The following is an 18627-nucleotide window of genomic DNA, read 5'->3' as shown; positions in this document are numbered from 1 at the left end:
ACCCAGACCAAACAAAAGTTATATGTACCGTCTCAATAGAGTTTGCGTGTTAACATATTTTTACCATATTGTTTGTCTGAGAAAATTGGGAAGACATATAGCATTTATGGAAACTCTTAGGTAACCAGAGTATCTGAGTAACTGTAACACCTCATTCCCCCCCCCATCATTCTGGATAAATGGGGTTCATTCATTTGCAAAACACATCAAGCATCAAATATACTATATATTTGGTGATGGTGGGTGAGGTGAGGAGGGGAAATCAAAGTACCCACGAAGAAGTACTGAGCAGAGCCCCAGGCCAGCTCTTCAAAGGCACTGCTACCCAATGCTCTGGTTCTCAGCTCAGTGGGAAACCCCGAGCCCTGAGGAACTGGGACAGAGGGAGGCATGGGGTTGGGGGGCCATAGAGATTCCTGGGGCCACAGCAGGGATCTGCCTTCCTTGCATGGACTCCAGAATCCAGTTTTCACATCACCTTGTGGTTCAGTAGAAAACAGATTGAAATCCTCAGAGGAAGGAGTTCTAACTCCCTGGGTCAGCTCACACCCTTCTCCAACCCCTAAGTCGCTCACGAGGGCACTGACCACCATCTGGGCCTCCTCCATTCTCCCGTAAGAAAGGAGGGATTATGGCCCTCCAAACAATGTCATCTCAAGGGCAAAAACAACTTTCTCAGGAGCACTGAGGCACATCACAGGCATTCTAGAACAGTGGTTCCCAACCAAGAGCCCTCGATTTCCTCACAGGCAGAGACTTTCTCTAACTAGTCCTGAAGTTCAGAAGAAAATCTACAGGCCACAGGGGAAAATGACAACTCTCTCTTCCCTTTTGTCTAGACTTGTATCTGCTCCCTGAGGCAGATGATCATCTCAGGTGAAAAGAAGCTCTGCCCTTCAGGTATGAGTTTAGTACATTAAAATGATAAGAAAAGGATTATGGTTGCTTAATTAATAGGGTCTCCACGAATTACAGAAGACCTGCAAACTGGGGTCCATGCGGAAAACCTGAAAGTTCTGGATGGAGACAAGGTTGGAAACCACAGATCTAGATAGCAGAGGTCTTAGAACATGTCAAGGCCTCCACTGGCACTGGCCCAAGACAAAGGCTCCACAGAAAACATCTAGTTTCCCTGTTGGGGAGTTACTGCCATGGAAGAACACCCTCTCAGTCCTCACACCCACTCTCCATCCCCTGGGCGTCCACTCTCTTAATCATCTGGGATCACTTACATATTACTCATAGCATCTCCTAGTGGGCATCTGACCTCCAGCCACTGTGCTCCCCAAATTCGACCTGTGAACTTCAGCAGAAAGGACATCTGCTGTAGGGGGGATACCTCCTTGGAGATTTTCCCTCATTAAACAGAAGAAAACCTCTCAAATGGGCATTTGGGCAAGACTCCACACAGTTGCCTCTACAAAACAAAACGTGCCTTTGGATGTTCTATGCTGACTTATTCCCTAGATGTTCGTACAGCTACAGAAGAGTTGACTATAAGTGTGAAAATTTACTTATTCAAAAGAAAAGCCATCAAGTCTAAAAAGAAAAGTACTATTTAATATAAGAGGAACACACTAATTTAAATAACGTTTAAGGACAATATCACTGTCCCTATACTGTTTCCAGAGATGACCTCTACTTATTCACTCCACAAACGTTAAGTAAGCCATTGATGTCCTCCTAGAGAGAGGACTTCAGGCAAAGCTCTTTTTGAAACCACTGAGGTTACATCCAGGGACTTAGCCATCTTGCTCAAAAGAGCAAAGGAAAATGAAGAAAGGGGTAAAATGTGGAACCTGGCTTTAAGGCTATTCTTGTTCCCTCGATGTGGAACAATCTGGGGACAGGTATTGGGGAGTAAACACCTCAGCAGTACTGGAAGCTCCCTCCTGCTTGCAATCCAGGGGGAAGATAAAGGGCAAAATCAACTACTGTGTGGCCACCTGGAGTTGGATCTTTCATTCCCATCCCTTTTCACAGAGAGGATCCCTTCTTCCAGGAGGGACAGTAGAGGCCCTAGATGTTCATGCCTGTGAGCCGACACCAAGTTTAGCCAGAGGAAGACGAGCCCAAAGGCCTTACTGGTAGTCCGTGGAGCTGCCCTTGCGTTTCCGGTTGCAATCCATGCCACCGGTGCCCAGGGGGCTGGAGAGGAGGTCGGTGGCGCCTGGGGACATGAAGTCGCTGATAGTTGAAGAAATGTCCATTCTCTGTTCGGCCATTGGCGTCTGGAATAGGTACAAGGAGGCACAGAGGCACGTTTATTTCTACGTGCTCTTCTAAGGTGGAGGATGACCAGGGTGGCTCTGTGGAGGGAAAGGGACTTGATTACAGCACCAACATCTCTCTCACCCAGCCAACCGCAACAGGGACCAGGTAGAACCGGAAGGAGCATCGTATTTACTCTAGGAGTTACTATAGGTCATTTAGGCTCACCCACTCGTTTTTCTTGTAGACACAAAGCTCAGAGAAACTGGGTGGCTTCTCCTAGATCCCCGTGCCAGGGCATGGAAGAACTAAACCAGAACCCAAGGCTCTAGAAGTTACAGCCCTGTGCTCCTCCCACCAAGGGGACCAAGTGTCCCAGATGTTCTGACAGTCCTAAATTAATCTTCTTCTAATCAAATCTAATCAATGAAATAAATATGATCTACTTGCTATCTCTGTATTTTTTAAAATTTATTTATTATTTTATTTATTTTTGGCTGTGTTGGGTCTTCGTTGCTGTGAGCAGGCTTTTTCTAGTTGCGGCGAGCGGGGGCTACTCTTCATTGTGGTGTGCGGGCTTCCGAACGCGGTGGCTTCTCTTGTTGCGGAGCACTGGCTCTAGGCGCGCGGGCTTCAGTAGTTGTGGCGCATGGGCTCAGTAATTGTGGCGCACGGGCTTAGTTGCTCCGCGGCATGTGGGATCTTCCCAGACCAGGGCTGGAACCCGTGTCTCCTGAATTGGCAGGCGGATTCTTAACCACTGCGCCACCAGGGAAGCCCTATCTTTGTATTTTTATTACAAATTTTTATCAAAGTTGTAGGAAAGCAGAAAATATCCTTTCTCAGCCTATAAGTCCCACTTGGGAGTCAGGAAAAAATGGTCCCTCTCCATCACTGGCCCAGGCAAAGTCTGTCCTGTCCTCCCAAACTGTCCTTTCGTACTCAGGATTCCACTGCAAGGAAAACCTTGCATAACGAAGTGAAGACACTGCAAACACTTGCAAAACATTTTCAGAATTCATATCTTAAAAGCGTAAAGTAAGTCGGCCCAAAGGAGAAACTGGCAAGTACCTTGCAAGGGACTCCAACTGCAAACCCAGTTGAAGGTGGCCGTGCACTGCCCGCTGTCGGGGTCCAGCTCCAAGCGACGTGACTGGGGCTGTCACTCCCGCTCTCTGGGCCCAAGTTTCCTCATCTGCAAAGTGAGAGGCAAGGGTGAGCTCTTGTTTTCACTGTCACTAGTGTGCCCACAGATTAGAGACCTGAGCCCTCCTGGTTAGGCGTGTGCTGCGTTTTCACTCTCACGACCGTTGCTGGAGTGAACATCTTTGTGTGCGTAGCTCTGCACAATTGAGCTATTATCTCTAAGAGTCGGACTGACAGGTCTAAAGGGGACACACATGGCATGTTCTGGTAAATACTGAAACACTGTGCTCCAGAAAAGCACCAATAGTTTACATCCCCAATAAGAGCTCTTGCCAATCTGAAGGAAAAAAATGAAACCTGTTTTTACTTGTAATTTAAAATTATTATGGATGGTGTTCCTACGTTTATATGGGCATTTCTTGGTTTTCCTTTGTGCCCACTCATGTCCTATTTTCCTACCATATTGCCTTTAGGATCGATGGGCCTCCTGACTCATGCTCACCTGGGCACCTGAACTGGTGGGAGAAAAGCAAGCAACGGTCCTTGACTCTTCTTCTCCGTCTATTCTCCCACTCTGCTACCATACTTGCTCTTTCCTCCTCAAACCTCCAACATCTCCCCAGTCCTCATGCTTAGCTGATAAGTCTGCTTCTACTTCACTGAGAAAAGAGGCCAGTGACCACTTCTACCAGCTACCTAGATGCTGCAGGCTAGGACCCCAGCCCCAAAGCATGCTGACCCCATCCTCTCTTACTACTCCAGACCATCCGCCCCAATCCTGCATCATCCACTTCCCCCACTCTAAAGCATCACTCCCATTAGGATAAGAACACACTGCAACAACTCTCATCTTGGGGGCGAGAAAAACACAACTTTTTTGAACTCCATTCCCTTCCAGTTACTGCCCCAATTCTTTGTTTCCAATTGCTTTCCTCTTCCTCGCTATAACTCAACTCAAATCAGGCTTTTGTCCCCATCATCCCACTACAACAGCCCCTGTTGGGTTCACTAGTGACCTCCTCATTGCTAAATCCAACAGCAAGTTCTCCATTCCCTCCCTACTCGGCCCATCAGCACATCTAATAGAGTTGATCTCTCCCTCCTCCCTGTCTCTCAGCTTCATGGTTCTCCTACTTCAGTGGCCACTCCTCTTTGGTCTCTTCAGCTGGTTCCTCTTATCTCACCTCTAGCTGTCCTCGGCCCTCCTCTCTGTCTATACTCACTCCCTAGGAGATCTGTCTAGTTTCATTGCTTCAAATACTATCTATGCTATGACAACTCCCATATTTACATCTCCAGCCCAGATCTCTCCCCAAATTCCAAACCTGTATAACCAACCATCACCCTGACATCTCCCTTTGAATATACAACAGAAACATGAAACATCCATAACCAATCCCTGGTTCTCCCCAAGCCAAGCCTCTTGGTCATGCCCAGGTCAGTAAGTAGTACTTCAATCCTGCTTGCTGCTCAGGCCCCAAACCTAGAAGTCACCCTTGACTCCTTTCTTTCCTTCACAACCTGCATCCAATCTATCAGCAAATCTTATCAGCTCAAGATTAAAAAAACATCCAAAATTCAACCACTTCTCCCCTTTTTCTTTCACAGTTCTGCTGAGATGAAGCTTCACTTCATCAATGAAGCTTCCCTGAAGAGCCACATAATATGACCTCCCCACCAACTCTTCCTAACCACCCCAGCCCTGCTTAATTTTTTCCCATCGCCCTTATCAGCATTTGGCCTGCAATAATCTACTTAATTTACTGGCTGTCCTCTCCATTAGACTATAAGCATCAGAAGAGCAGGGACTTTGGTTTACTGCTTGCACCCTTAGTGCCTAGAACACTTTCCAGCACACAGTGAGCACTCAATAAATGCATGTTGAATAAATTTGTATATTAGGAATATTAATCTTTGCTCGTCACAGATGTTGTAAATACTCCCCCCCCCCTTTTGCCTTTTAACTTTGCTTATGGTATTTGTGATACTAAAAGTGACATGTTTTAAAAACCTTGTCACCCCAAAATAATAAAAACATTCTCTTCTTTGCTAATGTTTTTATATTTTTTAAAAAAATTTAGTCCTTTAACCCACTTGGAAATTATTTTTGGTACACGACCTAAGGTTGGGAATTTCTTATTTCTCTCCAAAGAATAGACAGTTGTCCCAACACCACTTACTAGACCAGGTGTCCTGTTACCCGTCACTTGAAATGCCATCTTTATTGATTCATTTTCTATTTCTGGACTTTCTCTTCTGTTCCTTTGATCTGCTTATTTCCATTCTGGTACCACACTATTTATGATTGTGGCTTTATAATACATTTTAATATCTGGTAGAACAATTCCTTTCCTGCTTCTTACTCTTCATTTTTAGAAATTTCCTGGCTAGTCTGATGTATTCTTCGAGGAGTATGTTATAATCATTTAATCACATTAAAGGCCCTGCTGCGGCTGTAGCTTTTGTTGTCATTATTATCATTATTACTGACATTAAGAGAAGTGGGCCAGCAGTGAGCACAGACCTCAGGGTCTCGGTGACCCTTTGGGTCACGTGTCAGACCTGTGGTGCCCCCTCTAGCCCCCGCTCCTCTTTTTGAACAGCCATACATTTGCATGAGGTGGAAAATTTCAAGTTCTAGGGCTCCTGGAAGAAACCACACTTCCTGAGGGAAGGACTACCATCGGAGCTGCCAATGATAGTCACTCTAGGCAGGGGTGGGTGGGATAGGATTGTTACCTGAAGTTACGGTTCTTAAAGCCCAGATCCACCTTGGGAGAAGCAAGGGGCCACTGGACTTGTTGGTCACCTCAAAGCAATTTTCATGTTTTGTCGCTTCCTTTCAGGCAGTCAACTTCTTCCAGAAACCTACAGTGGGGCCCACAGGAGAAGAAATCCCAGACAGGTCACTTTGGAGTAAATGAAAAGTCTCATAGCAGCTGAGGAAGATGGGGAACTCGCTCATGACTCCTGATTACAGGGAGCAACGCTGAGCTGACCGTCCCGTCCTTCAACTGCCTGTTAAACTCAACTGCAAACACATGAGGAAGTCTGCCAGGAGATAATTTCTGTGAAAAACAATGCCTTTTAAATTACTAAACGTAAATTCTTGGACACGGCCTTAAGAGGAAGAAGATAATTATATTTTTCATTTCTCCTGCTGGGTCAAGCAATAATAACAGTGAACAGTGACTGAGCGTGTACTTGGCGTCAGGTGCTGTTCTTACTGCACCATGTAGATTAACTCACTCAGACCTGAAAATAACTCTGAGGTAAATACTGTTGTTTCCACATTTTACCGAGAAGAAGATCGAGGCAGAGAGAGGTGAAGAAACCAGCCGAGGTCACATAGCAGGAGAGCAGTGGGGCTCCGGGAGCTACACCTGCCAATAACGACACCACTCAACTCCCTCTCCAGCCAGGTGAGTTACCTAAATGCACACAACGAGGAACCACAGAAAACAAGTCTTCAGGAAACATTAAGCCAAGACAAAATGCCAGCAGGGCCAATACCTGAAACTGCTGGGAGTGAGCTAAGACGCTGAAAGAAAATGTCCCTGAACTCAAGTACATGTGGTAGAGAAATCAGTTCTGAAAAGCTGCTCATGTTAAATTAAAGCGGTGGGGGGGGGGGGGAGAGTTTGCTGCCCTGCCCAGCTCCTGCTGGCAGGATACAGGGGTCTCCTCTCTGGCCCTGCGACCCCTGCGGAAGGAACAGGCTCTGAAGGAAGAAATGGGCTGCACCTGCCCCACTACTCCCTACCTGCTCCACCTTGAGATGGAAAGACAGATTTTAAATGGGGCCTTCCTGACCTTCCTGAAGCACAAATTCTGGCGCTTCACATTCCGCTGGCTAATTCTTGCATCTTCAATGACCTGCTTTTGTCTTGATCATTATAAAGGTCTTCAAATGAATATCCAGGGATAGAACGGACTGTGTCCTCCCGATTTATTCTTCCTTGCAGTCTGGTTCAGAAACCCTCACTGTCTGACACAGGTAACACTGTCTGGGCAAGTGCAAACGATGTGACCAGGAATTCTGGACTCCCAGTCCCTAAGCCTCGAGGGATAAGCAGCAGGGATGCAAAGTCCCCAGGGCAGGGCTGCTTGGGGGAGGCTCACCACACACGACCCCATCTAAATCTGATTCCCCATCCAGGTCCCACACTATCCTGCCAGCCCCCAAATTCGCAACCCAGGATCCACCCCGGGCGACCTCCCTTCTCCTTCTAACAGCCCAGAGCCCACACTTGGCCCTTGGATGGGTGGGTCCAGCCACTTCATCCAACCTCTATTCATCGCCTCCATCCAGGCTGCTCACCTCTCCAGTCTCGCCCCTTCCTCACTGTGGTCAGAGGTAGGCCACCCCCTTGCTTAAAACACTTCAGGGGCTTCACTGCTCTCCCCAAGCCTTCCAGATAGAACCCCAAACCCCCCTAGCAGGATACACCAGGCCTCCGCAACGGACTCGCTCGCTCTCCAGCCCGACAGCTCATCTGCTACCCAAGACGCCAGGCTGCTGAAATACTCAAGTTCCCAAGCGCACGCAACCGAGAGCACGAGGCGTCAGCTGTGCCCACTTTGTTTTACAGGCGTGGCTCCCTTTACCCACTCGGTCACCGAGTGAACTCCTGCGTGCTTTCAAGTGCCCTCAGGTGTACCCTCAGAGAAGCTTCCAGCTCTCCCCTGCTGCTCCGCCCCTTCCCCTCGCCCGCTGCGGTCTCTCCGCCTAGACCCCGCCCGGCCCCGCCCCGCCCCGCCCCGCCCCGCCCCGCCAGCTGCGCCCGGATCTCAAGGCTCCACATCTCCCAGCGCCATGCCTTGCATTTTCTTTCCCCCAGTTCCCTGAAATTTAGATAAAGGTTCTCAGTACCAAACTCCATACGAAATTTCTTATTTTGATCATTTTTTCCAGCACTCATGTTTACTTTATAGAAATAATAAATGCTAACATAGATTTTTGGCACTGTATTTTGCAAAACAAAAACCATGTTTCTTATATGCTTGGACAAGGTAAGGAAGCTGAATCAGCTGTGACAATTATTTTTTGGAAAACTGTTTTCTCTCCAGGAAGGTGTTCTTAGATGTAAGACAATAAATGGAACAATGAAAGAAAAGGGACAAAAAACGTCTTCTGTGCTAACTGCTTCCAGAAGAGATTTGAGCCAAGAGAGGGGGCTCCAAGAGGCCAAAGGTACCTGGGAGAGGGACCCTTGCTGAGTGGGGGCTCAGGGCTGGCCCTGGTGCTGCCAGCCAAGTGACACACAGCGAGGACGCTCTTGGGAGAGCCTGGCCACGGTCCTGGAGTCAGGGGTCACACGTGTGCCCACTTCTGACCTAGAGATTTCCGAAGGTGGGAGGGAGGCTCTCTGGGTGCCCAGAGAAAGCCAGGCATGAAGGGGCCTGGGACGTGTACCTGGCAAGAGCTTGGGGGCACCCTCTGTCCCACCTCAGTCCCCTTGTGCTCCTCGGAGCATAGGGAGAAGATTCTCTGGGGCTCCACACAAAGGAGCAAGGGTGCTAGAAGAGGTGAGCGTGTCAGCCACTATTAGGTGCCAAAAGGAGACAGCTGGTACTCGGAGCAGAGTGGGGCAAGGCTGAAGCGCCCCTAAAGAAACCCACACACACCATCCACAGGAAGATGGCCACAGGGTGCCCTCCAGTTGTGGACCAGGCATCTCTGGGCTTCCCTCCTCCCTGCCCCAGCACCCCAGAATGACAAGTAGAGAAAGGGGAGCGTGTGGATTGTACCAAGTTTCCCACCATTAGCTGCTCCTCTGTGTGGGAAGTCGGCAGGCTGCCTCATGTCAGGCCTGGCCAAGTGACTCGCCCTGATGGATGAATGTGAGCGGAAGGGACAGTGGCAACCTTCAAACTGACCTTTACCGGGTGCCCCCTTGTTTGTGCCGAGACCAGCGATTCCTGGATAGAGGCTCCTCCTTTAGCCAAGACCCTGTATGGATGCAGCATGAACAAGAAGTAAACCTTGGCCACTGTAAGCCCCTGAGATGTTGAGGTTGTTTAATACCAGGGTGACTGGCTCTTCTGTTTGCCTCTGACCTTCCTGATTTAGCACTGAAAGTCCTGCATCCCCGGAAACCCCTTGGTCCCCTAGTTCTCCCCGCTGTATCACTCATCGTAAGCCGACTGACACAGGCAGGAAGAAGGAAATAGACTCTGATCCTGGAGCCACAGACCAAGCCTGGCCTGGAAGGAGCGAGCGGGAACAGTGGCGGTCACACTGGTGGAGTTTAATCTTCACAGTAACCTATCTGTTAATTATGGTCATTATCCCAAATTTCCAGGTAAGGAACCAAGCACTGAAGAGGCAAAGACATCTTGCTTAGCAAGTGGGGACTGAAACCCACCTGTGTCTGGCTCACTGGTAGTTCTTCTTTCTTCTGCCACACCACTGCCCATCCTGCCCCCAAAGCCACCCCTACAAAGGAAAATACAAATACCCCAAAAACAAGCACTCCTGGGGAAGGAATCAGGGAAATGTGAGGAGAAGCAATCCTGGTTCAGGAAAGCTACAGAAACTGAAGTAAGAAGTTGTCTCTGGGCTTCCTGGAAGCCAGGGCAGAGAGGAAAATGCTCAGCCCTCTTACTTTATTAGGGTTAGCAGGGAGAGGTATCTGTCCAAGAGACTTTTTTTTTTTTTTGGCCACTCCACGCGGCTTGCAGGATCTTAGTTCCCCGACCAGGGATTGAACCTGGGCCCCGGCAGTGAAAGCACCGAGTCCTAACCACTGGACCGCCAGGGAAGTCCCCGGGAGACTCTTTCTATGTGACCTGAGCAATGCTGTGCCGAATGGCTCTGGCTCTGGGGAAACAAGCTTTGTGAAAGGACAGAGGGCTTCTCCCTTTATAAAATGGGACCCTGGTAAAAGCATGTTTCCCCTCCTGCCCCCGCCTGCAGGTGTAACAGCTGGATGGAGCTCTACTGAGACCACTTTGTGAAGCCCCAGGACGTCACTGGGGTATTGGCTTTTGATGATGTTTAATAAAAGGGCACAGCTTAGGAAAATATGGACGATAGTGAATCAACACCCTTGCTTACCCGTGTCTAGTAGCTACATGCTCACCGATCTACTTCGCCACAAAACCCCTAGCTGCCCGCAAGGACCCCTGTGTGGCCACCTCTGCATCCCCACCACCTTCAAGGTGCTGGCCCTGGACACAGCATCTGCTCCAAAGTACTGTCCTTTCCCCATGCAGAGGAGCAGGGCAGCTGGCCCCGGTTCCATTCTCCACATTCTCAACTCAAGGTTTAATGAGGGGATGAATGTGGAGTTGCTCTGGTCTGTTCAGATGGTGGTGGCCTTTGAGCAGAGGTGAGAGACTGAAGGGTCCCTGTCCCCTCTGCAAGTCCCCCTGATCCTCTGGTTACTCTGAAAGTTTGTGGGGAGTTTGGCTGCCTCGCTTTGCAACAGACGGATTCAGAGAACATTCACCCGCGAGACCAGGTGCCTCGACCCTAAGGTAACAGGGATTTGCACCACGATCAATCAGCAAGCATTTCTTTAGCCCTAGTGGAAGCCAGGACACTGGGGACACAGGGGGGTATGTTTAAGATCCCCTCAATCCTGATCACTGCAATAGGCAGGGCCGTGCCTGCAGTTGTGCAAGCAGTGCACTGCCCAACGCCAGCGTACCTGCACCTCTGTTAAGTGGCAGAGATTTGTGGAGCCATTACTACAAATTTCCAGCAGGTGGCAGTCAAGTATCTTGAGGAAGAAATGCCTTTTTTCCCCCAGCTGTGGGGCATATGTGAGGTACAGGAGCAGAACAGAGGAGAAAATGATCAGCTTACTTGCCGGTGTGTGTGGGGTAATGGAAGGAGAAGGGACCAGGGAGGAGGGGAGACTTGAACCAGGTTTGCCTGGTGGACTGGACAGTTAGAATGATGTTGTGAGCAGAGGAGAGCTCATGTGCAGCGGCTGTCAGGGGCCTGTGGAGAACCCCGTTTGTGGCACTTGTGTACCCAGTCCTGCTGGAAGCTCTAGATGCTTGGGAATCCTGAAATCAAACAAAAATCAAGGAGCTTGCATTTGGAACGATGGGGCTTAGAGAGCCTATTGAGAGGGTCTCACAAGAGGCAGGGGTTGGGGACCCTGGAGTAGTTTGTGAATCAAAACAAGGCTGGTCGGACTTCCCTGGTGGCACAGTGGTTGGGAATCCGTCTGCCAATGCAGGGAACAGGGGTTCAACTGCTGGTCCGGGAAGATCCCACATGCGGCAGAGCACTAAGCCCGTGGGCCACGACTACTGAGCCTGCGCTCTAGAACCCATGCACCGCAACTACTGAGCCCACGCGCCTAGAGCCTGTGCTCCACAACAAGAGAGGCCACTGCAATGAGAAGCCCGTGTACTGCAGCGAGGGGTAGCCCCCGCTCACCACAACTAGAGAAAGCCCATGTACAGCAACGAAGACCCAACACAGCCAAAAATAAATCAAATAAATAAGTTTAAAAAAAAAACAACAACAAGGCTGGTCTATGTGGAAAAGGGCCCCAACACCACTGATGGAGGAGAGTCTACAGCATTCCAGTCTTGGAGGGCTACTGAAGGCTGTTAGGAAGATTCTGAGATCTACTTAAGAGGCACAATACAGAGCATGCACCTAGCCCAGCAAAGGAACTCAGTAAATGTTTGTTGAATGAGTGATAAAAGGGACACCTTCTTAGACCTTTGCCAAGTCTGTCACTGAAGTACAGGAAGGAGAACAACCTGAGGAACAAGCTACAGCCCCACTGTGCTTTCTGGGAGGACTCTTGGTCCTGGATGGGGATGCATGGACCACTGATGGCACCTGTGTGGGAAGTGGCCCAATTCCAGCCGACGGCTGAGCAGCTGCCCAAATTGAGGCGGATCATGATACGGAGGCAAAGCAGAGAGGTCATAAAGCAGGGTCATAACTTTCTGGACACGGGCTGAAGGAGAATTTTTATTTTATGTGCAGAAAACAATGAGTGGACAAGCAGGTCCAGATTTTTCCTTTAGCACGTTTGATAAAAAAGACTGCAGAATGACTTGGAGTCTCAGGAATGTCCGATCCCCCTTTAAATATCCATGAATCACCTGAAAAGGGAACTGATATTCCTTATTGCTTTTAATGCACCGGGTCCTTTAGAACACAGTGGTCAGGAGCATGCTCTCTGCTGAGAAGTGATGGTCAGGTTTCAAATCCCGACTCTACCAGGTATTAGTGTCTGGGGTGCAAATCTCAGTTCCAACATATACACGGCCCTTAACTTTGCGTGTCAGGGTCTCCTGACCTGGGAGATACAGATGATAACATTACCTACCTCAGACCTGTGGTGGAGAAAGGAGATGCAGAAGGTGCTTAAAGTGGTATCTGGCACATAATAAACCCTCTATACGTGTTAACTATTATTATTTTGTCATTTAACCATCACAAAAGCTCTATTAGATGGCTGATGTCATCTCTCCCATTTTAAAAATGAGGAAACTAAGTTTCAGAGAGGTTAGGTAACTTGACCAAGGCCAGGGATTTTATAGGAAGGTAGATTTAAACCCAGGTCAGTCCTATCTAAAGCCCATAGCCTTTCCACTATGTGGCATGGCCTCCATGCAAAATAAAAAATGGGCACATTCCAGAGTATGCTGGTATGAAATTCTTCACACCAGCACTTCCCAAAGATCTCTCACTGAATACCAACCCCACGAAACTTTAATGATGTTACATGGGGGGAAGAAATCAATGGCCAAAGAAGCATGGGGAATTCTGGGTTAAATGCTGGGTTTCTCCTCTGCAGGGCTTCTCGGAACCTTAAACAGGGCCCTGCAGAGGGCGAAGGTCCAGGAGCAGCGGGGTCTCCACCTCCCCACAGATGCTGGTCCACACGTTTTTCTTCACCTAACATCTAGTGGACAAAGGTTGGATGGGGCACATTAAGGGGAACCTTGCTCTGCAGAATCATTCAGGATGCAGTGATCCTGCTTTCCCTCCTTCCCTGCCTATTTCCTTGCCAGAAGGTGGTCGGCATGGTTTTGTCAGCCTCTTGGCTCCTCTGAGAAAAGCCGAGGGTCTGAGGACCCTGTCCCACTTTGCCCCATGAGTGGTCCCTGGCCGCTTCCTCTGCCCAGTGCCTGCCCTCTGCTCCGTGCTGCCCTCTGCCTCTCAGCACCCACATGCATTCAGCCCACCCGCCAGCCTAGACCCAGGGTTTCTCTGCATTGCCTGGAGGACCACAGTGGAATCTGAAGCTGCCAGGGGGGTTCACATGTGCTGCCTCCCCGGAGGATGCAGGCCTTGTTCTCCTCGGCACCCCAGTGCCGGGGAGGCAGGGTGTGCTCTGTACCTGTCACATCCTGGCTGCTTTGGGAGGCCACCTCCCGAGGGCCAAGCTCTCCTCCTGACCCTCAGCCTTGACACACCCCTGCATTTGATGAGGGTACAGGGATGATCATCAGGAGGGATCAATGAGTCACACACATTAACCAGAGACACATCAGCCTGCCTCCAGGTTGTTGGGGGTTTTTTTTCTTCTTTTTTTCCCCCCTTCTTTTTTTAAAGCTACAGGATAAGAGAATAGAGCTTGGCCCTAAAGACTCAGGGGGAGAACGCTCTTTCCACCAAAACACCTGCTGCCTGAAGTTGAAGAAAGTCCTAGAAAACATCTGCATCTTGTTCTAAAGGAAACAGAAGGATGCACTGCTGTTATTGGCGGTAAAGAGAAGGATGCTGGTGTGAGGGGGAGCAGAGTCAAAGATGGGGCAGCCCAAAAGGTGCTATGAGTTTCGGGGTAGGGCTGTGGATGGAGGCCGGCTGGGACAGGCAGCAGGGGGTGGACCCGATCGGGGTTGAGACTCGGAGAGGAAAAGGGATGTGCCTCCTTCGAGAATGTGGGGAAGGGAGAGAGAAGGACAGAAAATGGGAAGAACATCGAGCAGTGGTGAAAAGAGATGGAACAGCCTTCGCCTTTCTGCCGTGATGGGGAGCAAGGCCGACTGCAAAGTGGGAAGGGACCTGAGGACAGGCCGGGAAGCGGTGCAGAGCAAGGGTGGGCAAGGCCGTGCACCGGGGGCTTATCCAGGCCTGTGACCCGCCCGCACCTCCCCCGGCAGGAGCAGAGGAAGAGCCAGGGTTCTGCCCTGGCAGGCGGGGCAGGCGGGGCATGGACGAAAGGGTGAGGGGATGATGTGGGTGTGAAGAGAGGTAGGACGGGGCGGTGGTCAGCCCTCTGGAGCCAGACAGCCTGGGTTCAGCTCTGCCACTTACTAGCTGTGTCCTGGGCCAGTTCCGTGACCCCTGGGAGCTGCAGTCTCCTCACCTGTAACAGGGGGAGGATTCCTCCTCAAGACTGAATGAGGTCAGTACATGAAAAGCACTTGGGATGCCCGTCGGGTTCAGCGCGGTTACTGAAATGGATGAGCTGTGAGGTGAGACAAGGAGAAGAAGGCTGGGGGAGGTAAGCACGGAGGTCACAGGAAGCGAACTCAGACCACATGTCTGGGGTGAAGGGGCTCAAAAACGGTGGGAGCCGGAGCACCTGGGGCGGCAGGGAGTGCCTGGCAAGTGGAGAGTGAGCTCTGGGAGTGGGAGGCAGCTGACGAGTGACGGGGGAAAGGCCCGGAGAGGGACCTGGGAGGGGCTAGAGAACATGCCAGAGGCCCGCGTCTCGCAGCTGGAAGCACTGAGGGCTCCTCAGATTTGAGAGGGAGGTGCTACTTTAAGAAGTCCAACCTCTTCGTTTGACAGTCAATGAAACTAAAATTAGAGAAATAACTCCTACGGAAAGCTGGGAAGAGGATAATGAGAAAGTTAGATCAACAGGTGATAATAACAAAACGTTAGAGTGACCCAGGAAGATGAGATGGCGAAAGCAAAGGACGACGATTTCCCTACAGAGATGGAGACCGCAGGAGAAGGGGAAGCCAGTGGCTGACAGCGTCGCCCAGGGCTGGGCTGCACGGGGGACTCTGGGGGGAAACACCCGGCTAAGAAGGGTCAGGGGCACGGTCCCACCCACCACAGGATTTGGCTGACGGGTAAGGAGGCCTCAGAGGGCTACCACGGCCCCAAAGACCCAAAGCAATGCATCCAAAAGAACTTACTAAGCATCCATATATGCCACGTAATTTCTACAGTGAAAGAATTGGTAATTTGAGTAAACTTCCACCACAAATTGCCTGTGGCAGTCAAATTTCAATTCGGGACGATTTTGTCATAATGAAGACACTAGGAGTGTGCTGTCCCATGATGATTCATTATCTTTCAACAGACATTTACTGAGAGCCCCCAAGTGCCAGGCACTGTTCTCTGCGGCACGGCTGGGGCAGGGGACAAGGAGACTTCTCCTCGTCTGGCATACATTCCGGTGACCAAGGCAAGAAAAGGGATAAAGGCTGAATGATTCTGGGAGGTGGGAAGTGCCGGGGAGAAAGTCGGAGATGAGGCAGGAGGCACACTGGGGAGGTAGGTCGAACTGTGGGGGAGATGGGGGTGGGGAAAGGAGTGCTGCAGGCGAGAAGAGCCAGGGCAAGGGGCTGTGGTGGAGGCCACAGGGTGCCGGGCAGACCTCTGTAAGGACCTTGGCTTTGACCCTGAGTGAAATGGCGATGACATGATCCCACGTGGGATTTAAGTCTGGCTGCAGTGTTGAGAAGAAACCGTGAGGAGGGTGGATCCTGTCGGGGGTCTGTGCATGTGTGTGCGGTGGGGCTCTGTGTGCGCGCGTGTGCCGGTGGGGCTCTGTGTGCATGTGCGCGTGTGTGCGGTGGGGCTCTGTGTGCATGTGCGCGTGTGTGCGGTGGGGCTCTGTGTGCATGTGCACATGTGTGTGCGGTGGGGCTCTGTGTGTGCGCGTGTGGCGGTGGGGCTCTGTGTGCATGTGTGCGTGTGTGCGGTGGGGCTCTGTGTGCATGTGCACGTGTGTGCGGTGGGGCTGTGTGTGCGCGCGTGTGGCGGTGGGGCTCTGTGTGCATGTGTGCGTGTGTGCGGTGGGGCTCTGTGTGCATGTGCACGTGTGTGCGGTGGGGCTGTGTGTGCGCGCGTGTGGCGGTGGGGCTCTGTGTGCATGTGCACGTGTGTGCGGTGGGGCTCTGTGTGCGCGCGTGTGTGCGGGGGGCTCTGTGTGCATGTGCGCGTGTGTGCGGTGGGGCTCTGTGTGCGTGTGTGCGTGTGTGCGGTGGGGCTCTGTGTGCGTGTGCGCGTGTGTGCGGTGGGGCTCTGTGTGCGCGTGTGTGCGGGGGGGCTCTGTGTGCATGTGCGCGTGTGTGCGGTGGGGCTCTGTGTGCATGTGCACATGTGTGTGCGGTGGGGCTCTGTGTGCGCGCGTGTGCCGGTGGGGCTCTGTGTGCATGTGCGCGTGTGTGCGGTGGGGCTCTGTGTGCATGTGCGCGTGTGTGCGGTGGGGCTCTGTGTGCATGTGCACATGTGTGTGCGGTGGGGCTCTGTGTGCGCGCGTGTGGCGGTGGGGCTCTGTGTGCATGTGTGCGTGTGTGCGGTGGGGCTCTGTGTGCATGTGCACATGTGTGTGCGGTGGGGCTCTGTGTGCGCGCGTGTGGCGGTGGGGCTCTGTGTGCATGTGCACGTGTGTGCGGTGGGGCTCTGTGTGCATGTGCACGTGTGTGCGGTGGGGCTGTGTGTGCGCGCGTGTGGCGGTGGGGCTCTGTGTGCATGTGCACGTGTGTGCGGTGGGGCTCTGTGTGCATGTGCACGTGTGTGCGGTGGGGCTCTGTGTGCATGTGCACATGTGTGTGCGGTGGGGCTCTGTGTGCACGCGTGTGGCGGTGGGGCTCTGTGTGCATGTGTGCGTGTGTGCGGTGGGGCTCTGTGTGCATGTGCACATGTGTGCGGTGGGGCTGTGTGTGCGCGCGTGTGGCGGTGGGGCTCTGTGTGCATGTGCACGTGTGTGCGGTGGGGCTCTGTGTGCATGTGCACGTGTGTGCGGTGGGGCTGTGTGTGCGCGCGTGTGGCAGTGGGGCTCTGTGTGCATGTGCACGTGTGTGCGGTGGGGCTCTGTGTGCATGTGCACGTGTGTGTGCGGTGGGGCTCTGTGTGCGCGCGTGTGGCGGTGGGGCTCTGTGTGCATGTGCACGTGTGTGCGGTGGGGCTCTGTGTGCGCGCGTGTGCGGGGGGCTCTGTGTGCATGTGCGCGTGTGTGCGGTGGGGCTCTGTGTGCATGTGTGCGTGTGTGCGGTGGGGCTCTGTGTGCATGTGCGCGTGTGTGCGGTGGGGCTCTGTGTGCGCGTGTGTGCGGTGGGGCTCTGTGTGCGCGTGTGTGCGGGGGGGCTCTGTGTGCATGTGCGCGTGTGTGCGGGGGGCTCTGTGTGCATGTGCGCGTGTGTGCAGGGGGGCTCTGTGTGCATGTGCGCGTGTGCGGGGGGGCTCTGTGTGCATGTGCGCGTGTGTGCGGGGGGGCTCTGTGTGCATGTGCGTGTGTGTGTGGTGGGGCTGTGTGTGCATGTGTGCATGTGCGCATGTGTGCATGAGTGTATATGGTGGGGGGGGGTAAAGAGAGCACCACCAGTGAAGGCCAGTAAGGAGACAGCTACAATAGTCTGGGGAAAAGATGATATGCTTCAGGCCTGGTCTGAGGAGTGGCTAAAAGAATTCTAGATATATTTGCAGGCAGGCTGTGCTGATGGACGGACGTGAGGTGTAAGAGGAGCTGGGGCTGGGTGGCCATGGTGGGGTGATAAGAAGCTGTCGATTATTGATATATTGTGAGGGAACAGCTGGCGGGATTTCATGTCTTTCTGCTGTGAGGGGCGTAGCCGGTCTGTAAGATACACAAAGGCCCCCAGGCCAGGGGGCCAGTGGGGGTGAAGATCCCACCCGAGCTCCCCTTGCCAGGCAGCGTGCCCCGTGTGACAGCTGGAGGAAGAGGTGCCTCTTTTCATCCACCCAGCAGGGCAGGAGCCGTTGGTCTGGATCGTGCCGAGTGGGGGGTCTGCATCACCGACTACACTGCAGCCCACGTACCCACCTCCCGCCTTCCTGGAGCAGCGCCCACCTCCTGTTGGCTGAGTATCCCGCGTGCTGAGGACAGTGCTAGCCCTTACCCAACTCACTGGGTCCTCAAAATGACCTTTTGGGGATGGTAAAAAATCACCATCATGTAAAAGATGGCACTGAGGCTCAGAGAGGTGTAGCAACTTGTCCAAAATCACACAGCCGGAATGGAGGAATCAGGGACAGAACCGCAATGTGCCTAACTCCAGAGCCAGGACTCCGTACATACTTTGTTGCGTACATACTTTGTTGCTTCAGAGACTCAGCAAAGAAAAGCAAAAGCTCCA

General features: G+C 52.0%; 1 protein-coding gene across 8 annotated transcripts in view; it reads right to left on the bottom strand.

Moving 5' to 3' along the window:
• Nucleotides 1–18627, bottom strand: part of BMAL1 (basic helix-loop-helix ARNT like 1) — a 106571-nt gene that overhangs the window by 29629 nt on the left and 58315 nt on the right. For 5 of the 8 annotated variants that reach the window (XM_061203046.1, XM_061203044.1, XM_061203041.1 and 2 more), the window contains 3 exons: nt 6097–6225; nt 3283–3406; nt 2086–2309 (listed from right to left, as the gene is read on the bottom strand). In XM_061203046.1, the coding sequence (XP_061059029.1) occupies nt 2086–2225 (140 nt within the window). In that variant the 5' untranslated portion in view covers nt 2226–2309; nt 3283–3406; nt 6097–6225. Of the gene's footprint in view, nt 1–2085; nt 2310–3282; nt 3407–6096; nt 6226–6656; nt 6723–18627 lie in introns of those variants that run through there. The other 3 variants (XM_061203038.1, XM_061203037.1, XM_061203040.1) reach the window with 3 other exon arrangements.

The sequence above is a fragment of the Eubalaena glacialis genome, chromosome 10, assembly GCF_028564815.1.
Source record: "Eubalaena glacialis isolate mEubGla1 chromosome 10, mEubGla1.1.hap2.+ XY, whole genome shotgun sequence".
Lineage (NCBI taxonomy): Eukaryota > Metazoa > Chordata > Mammalia > Artiodactyla > Balaenidae > Eubalaena > Eubalaena glacialis.
Note: the sequence above shows the minus strand (reverse complement) of the source record. Positions and strands in the feature narration are given on the sequence as shown.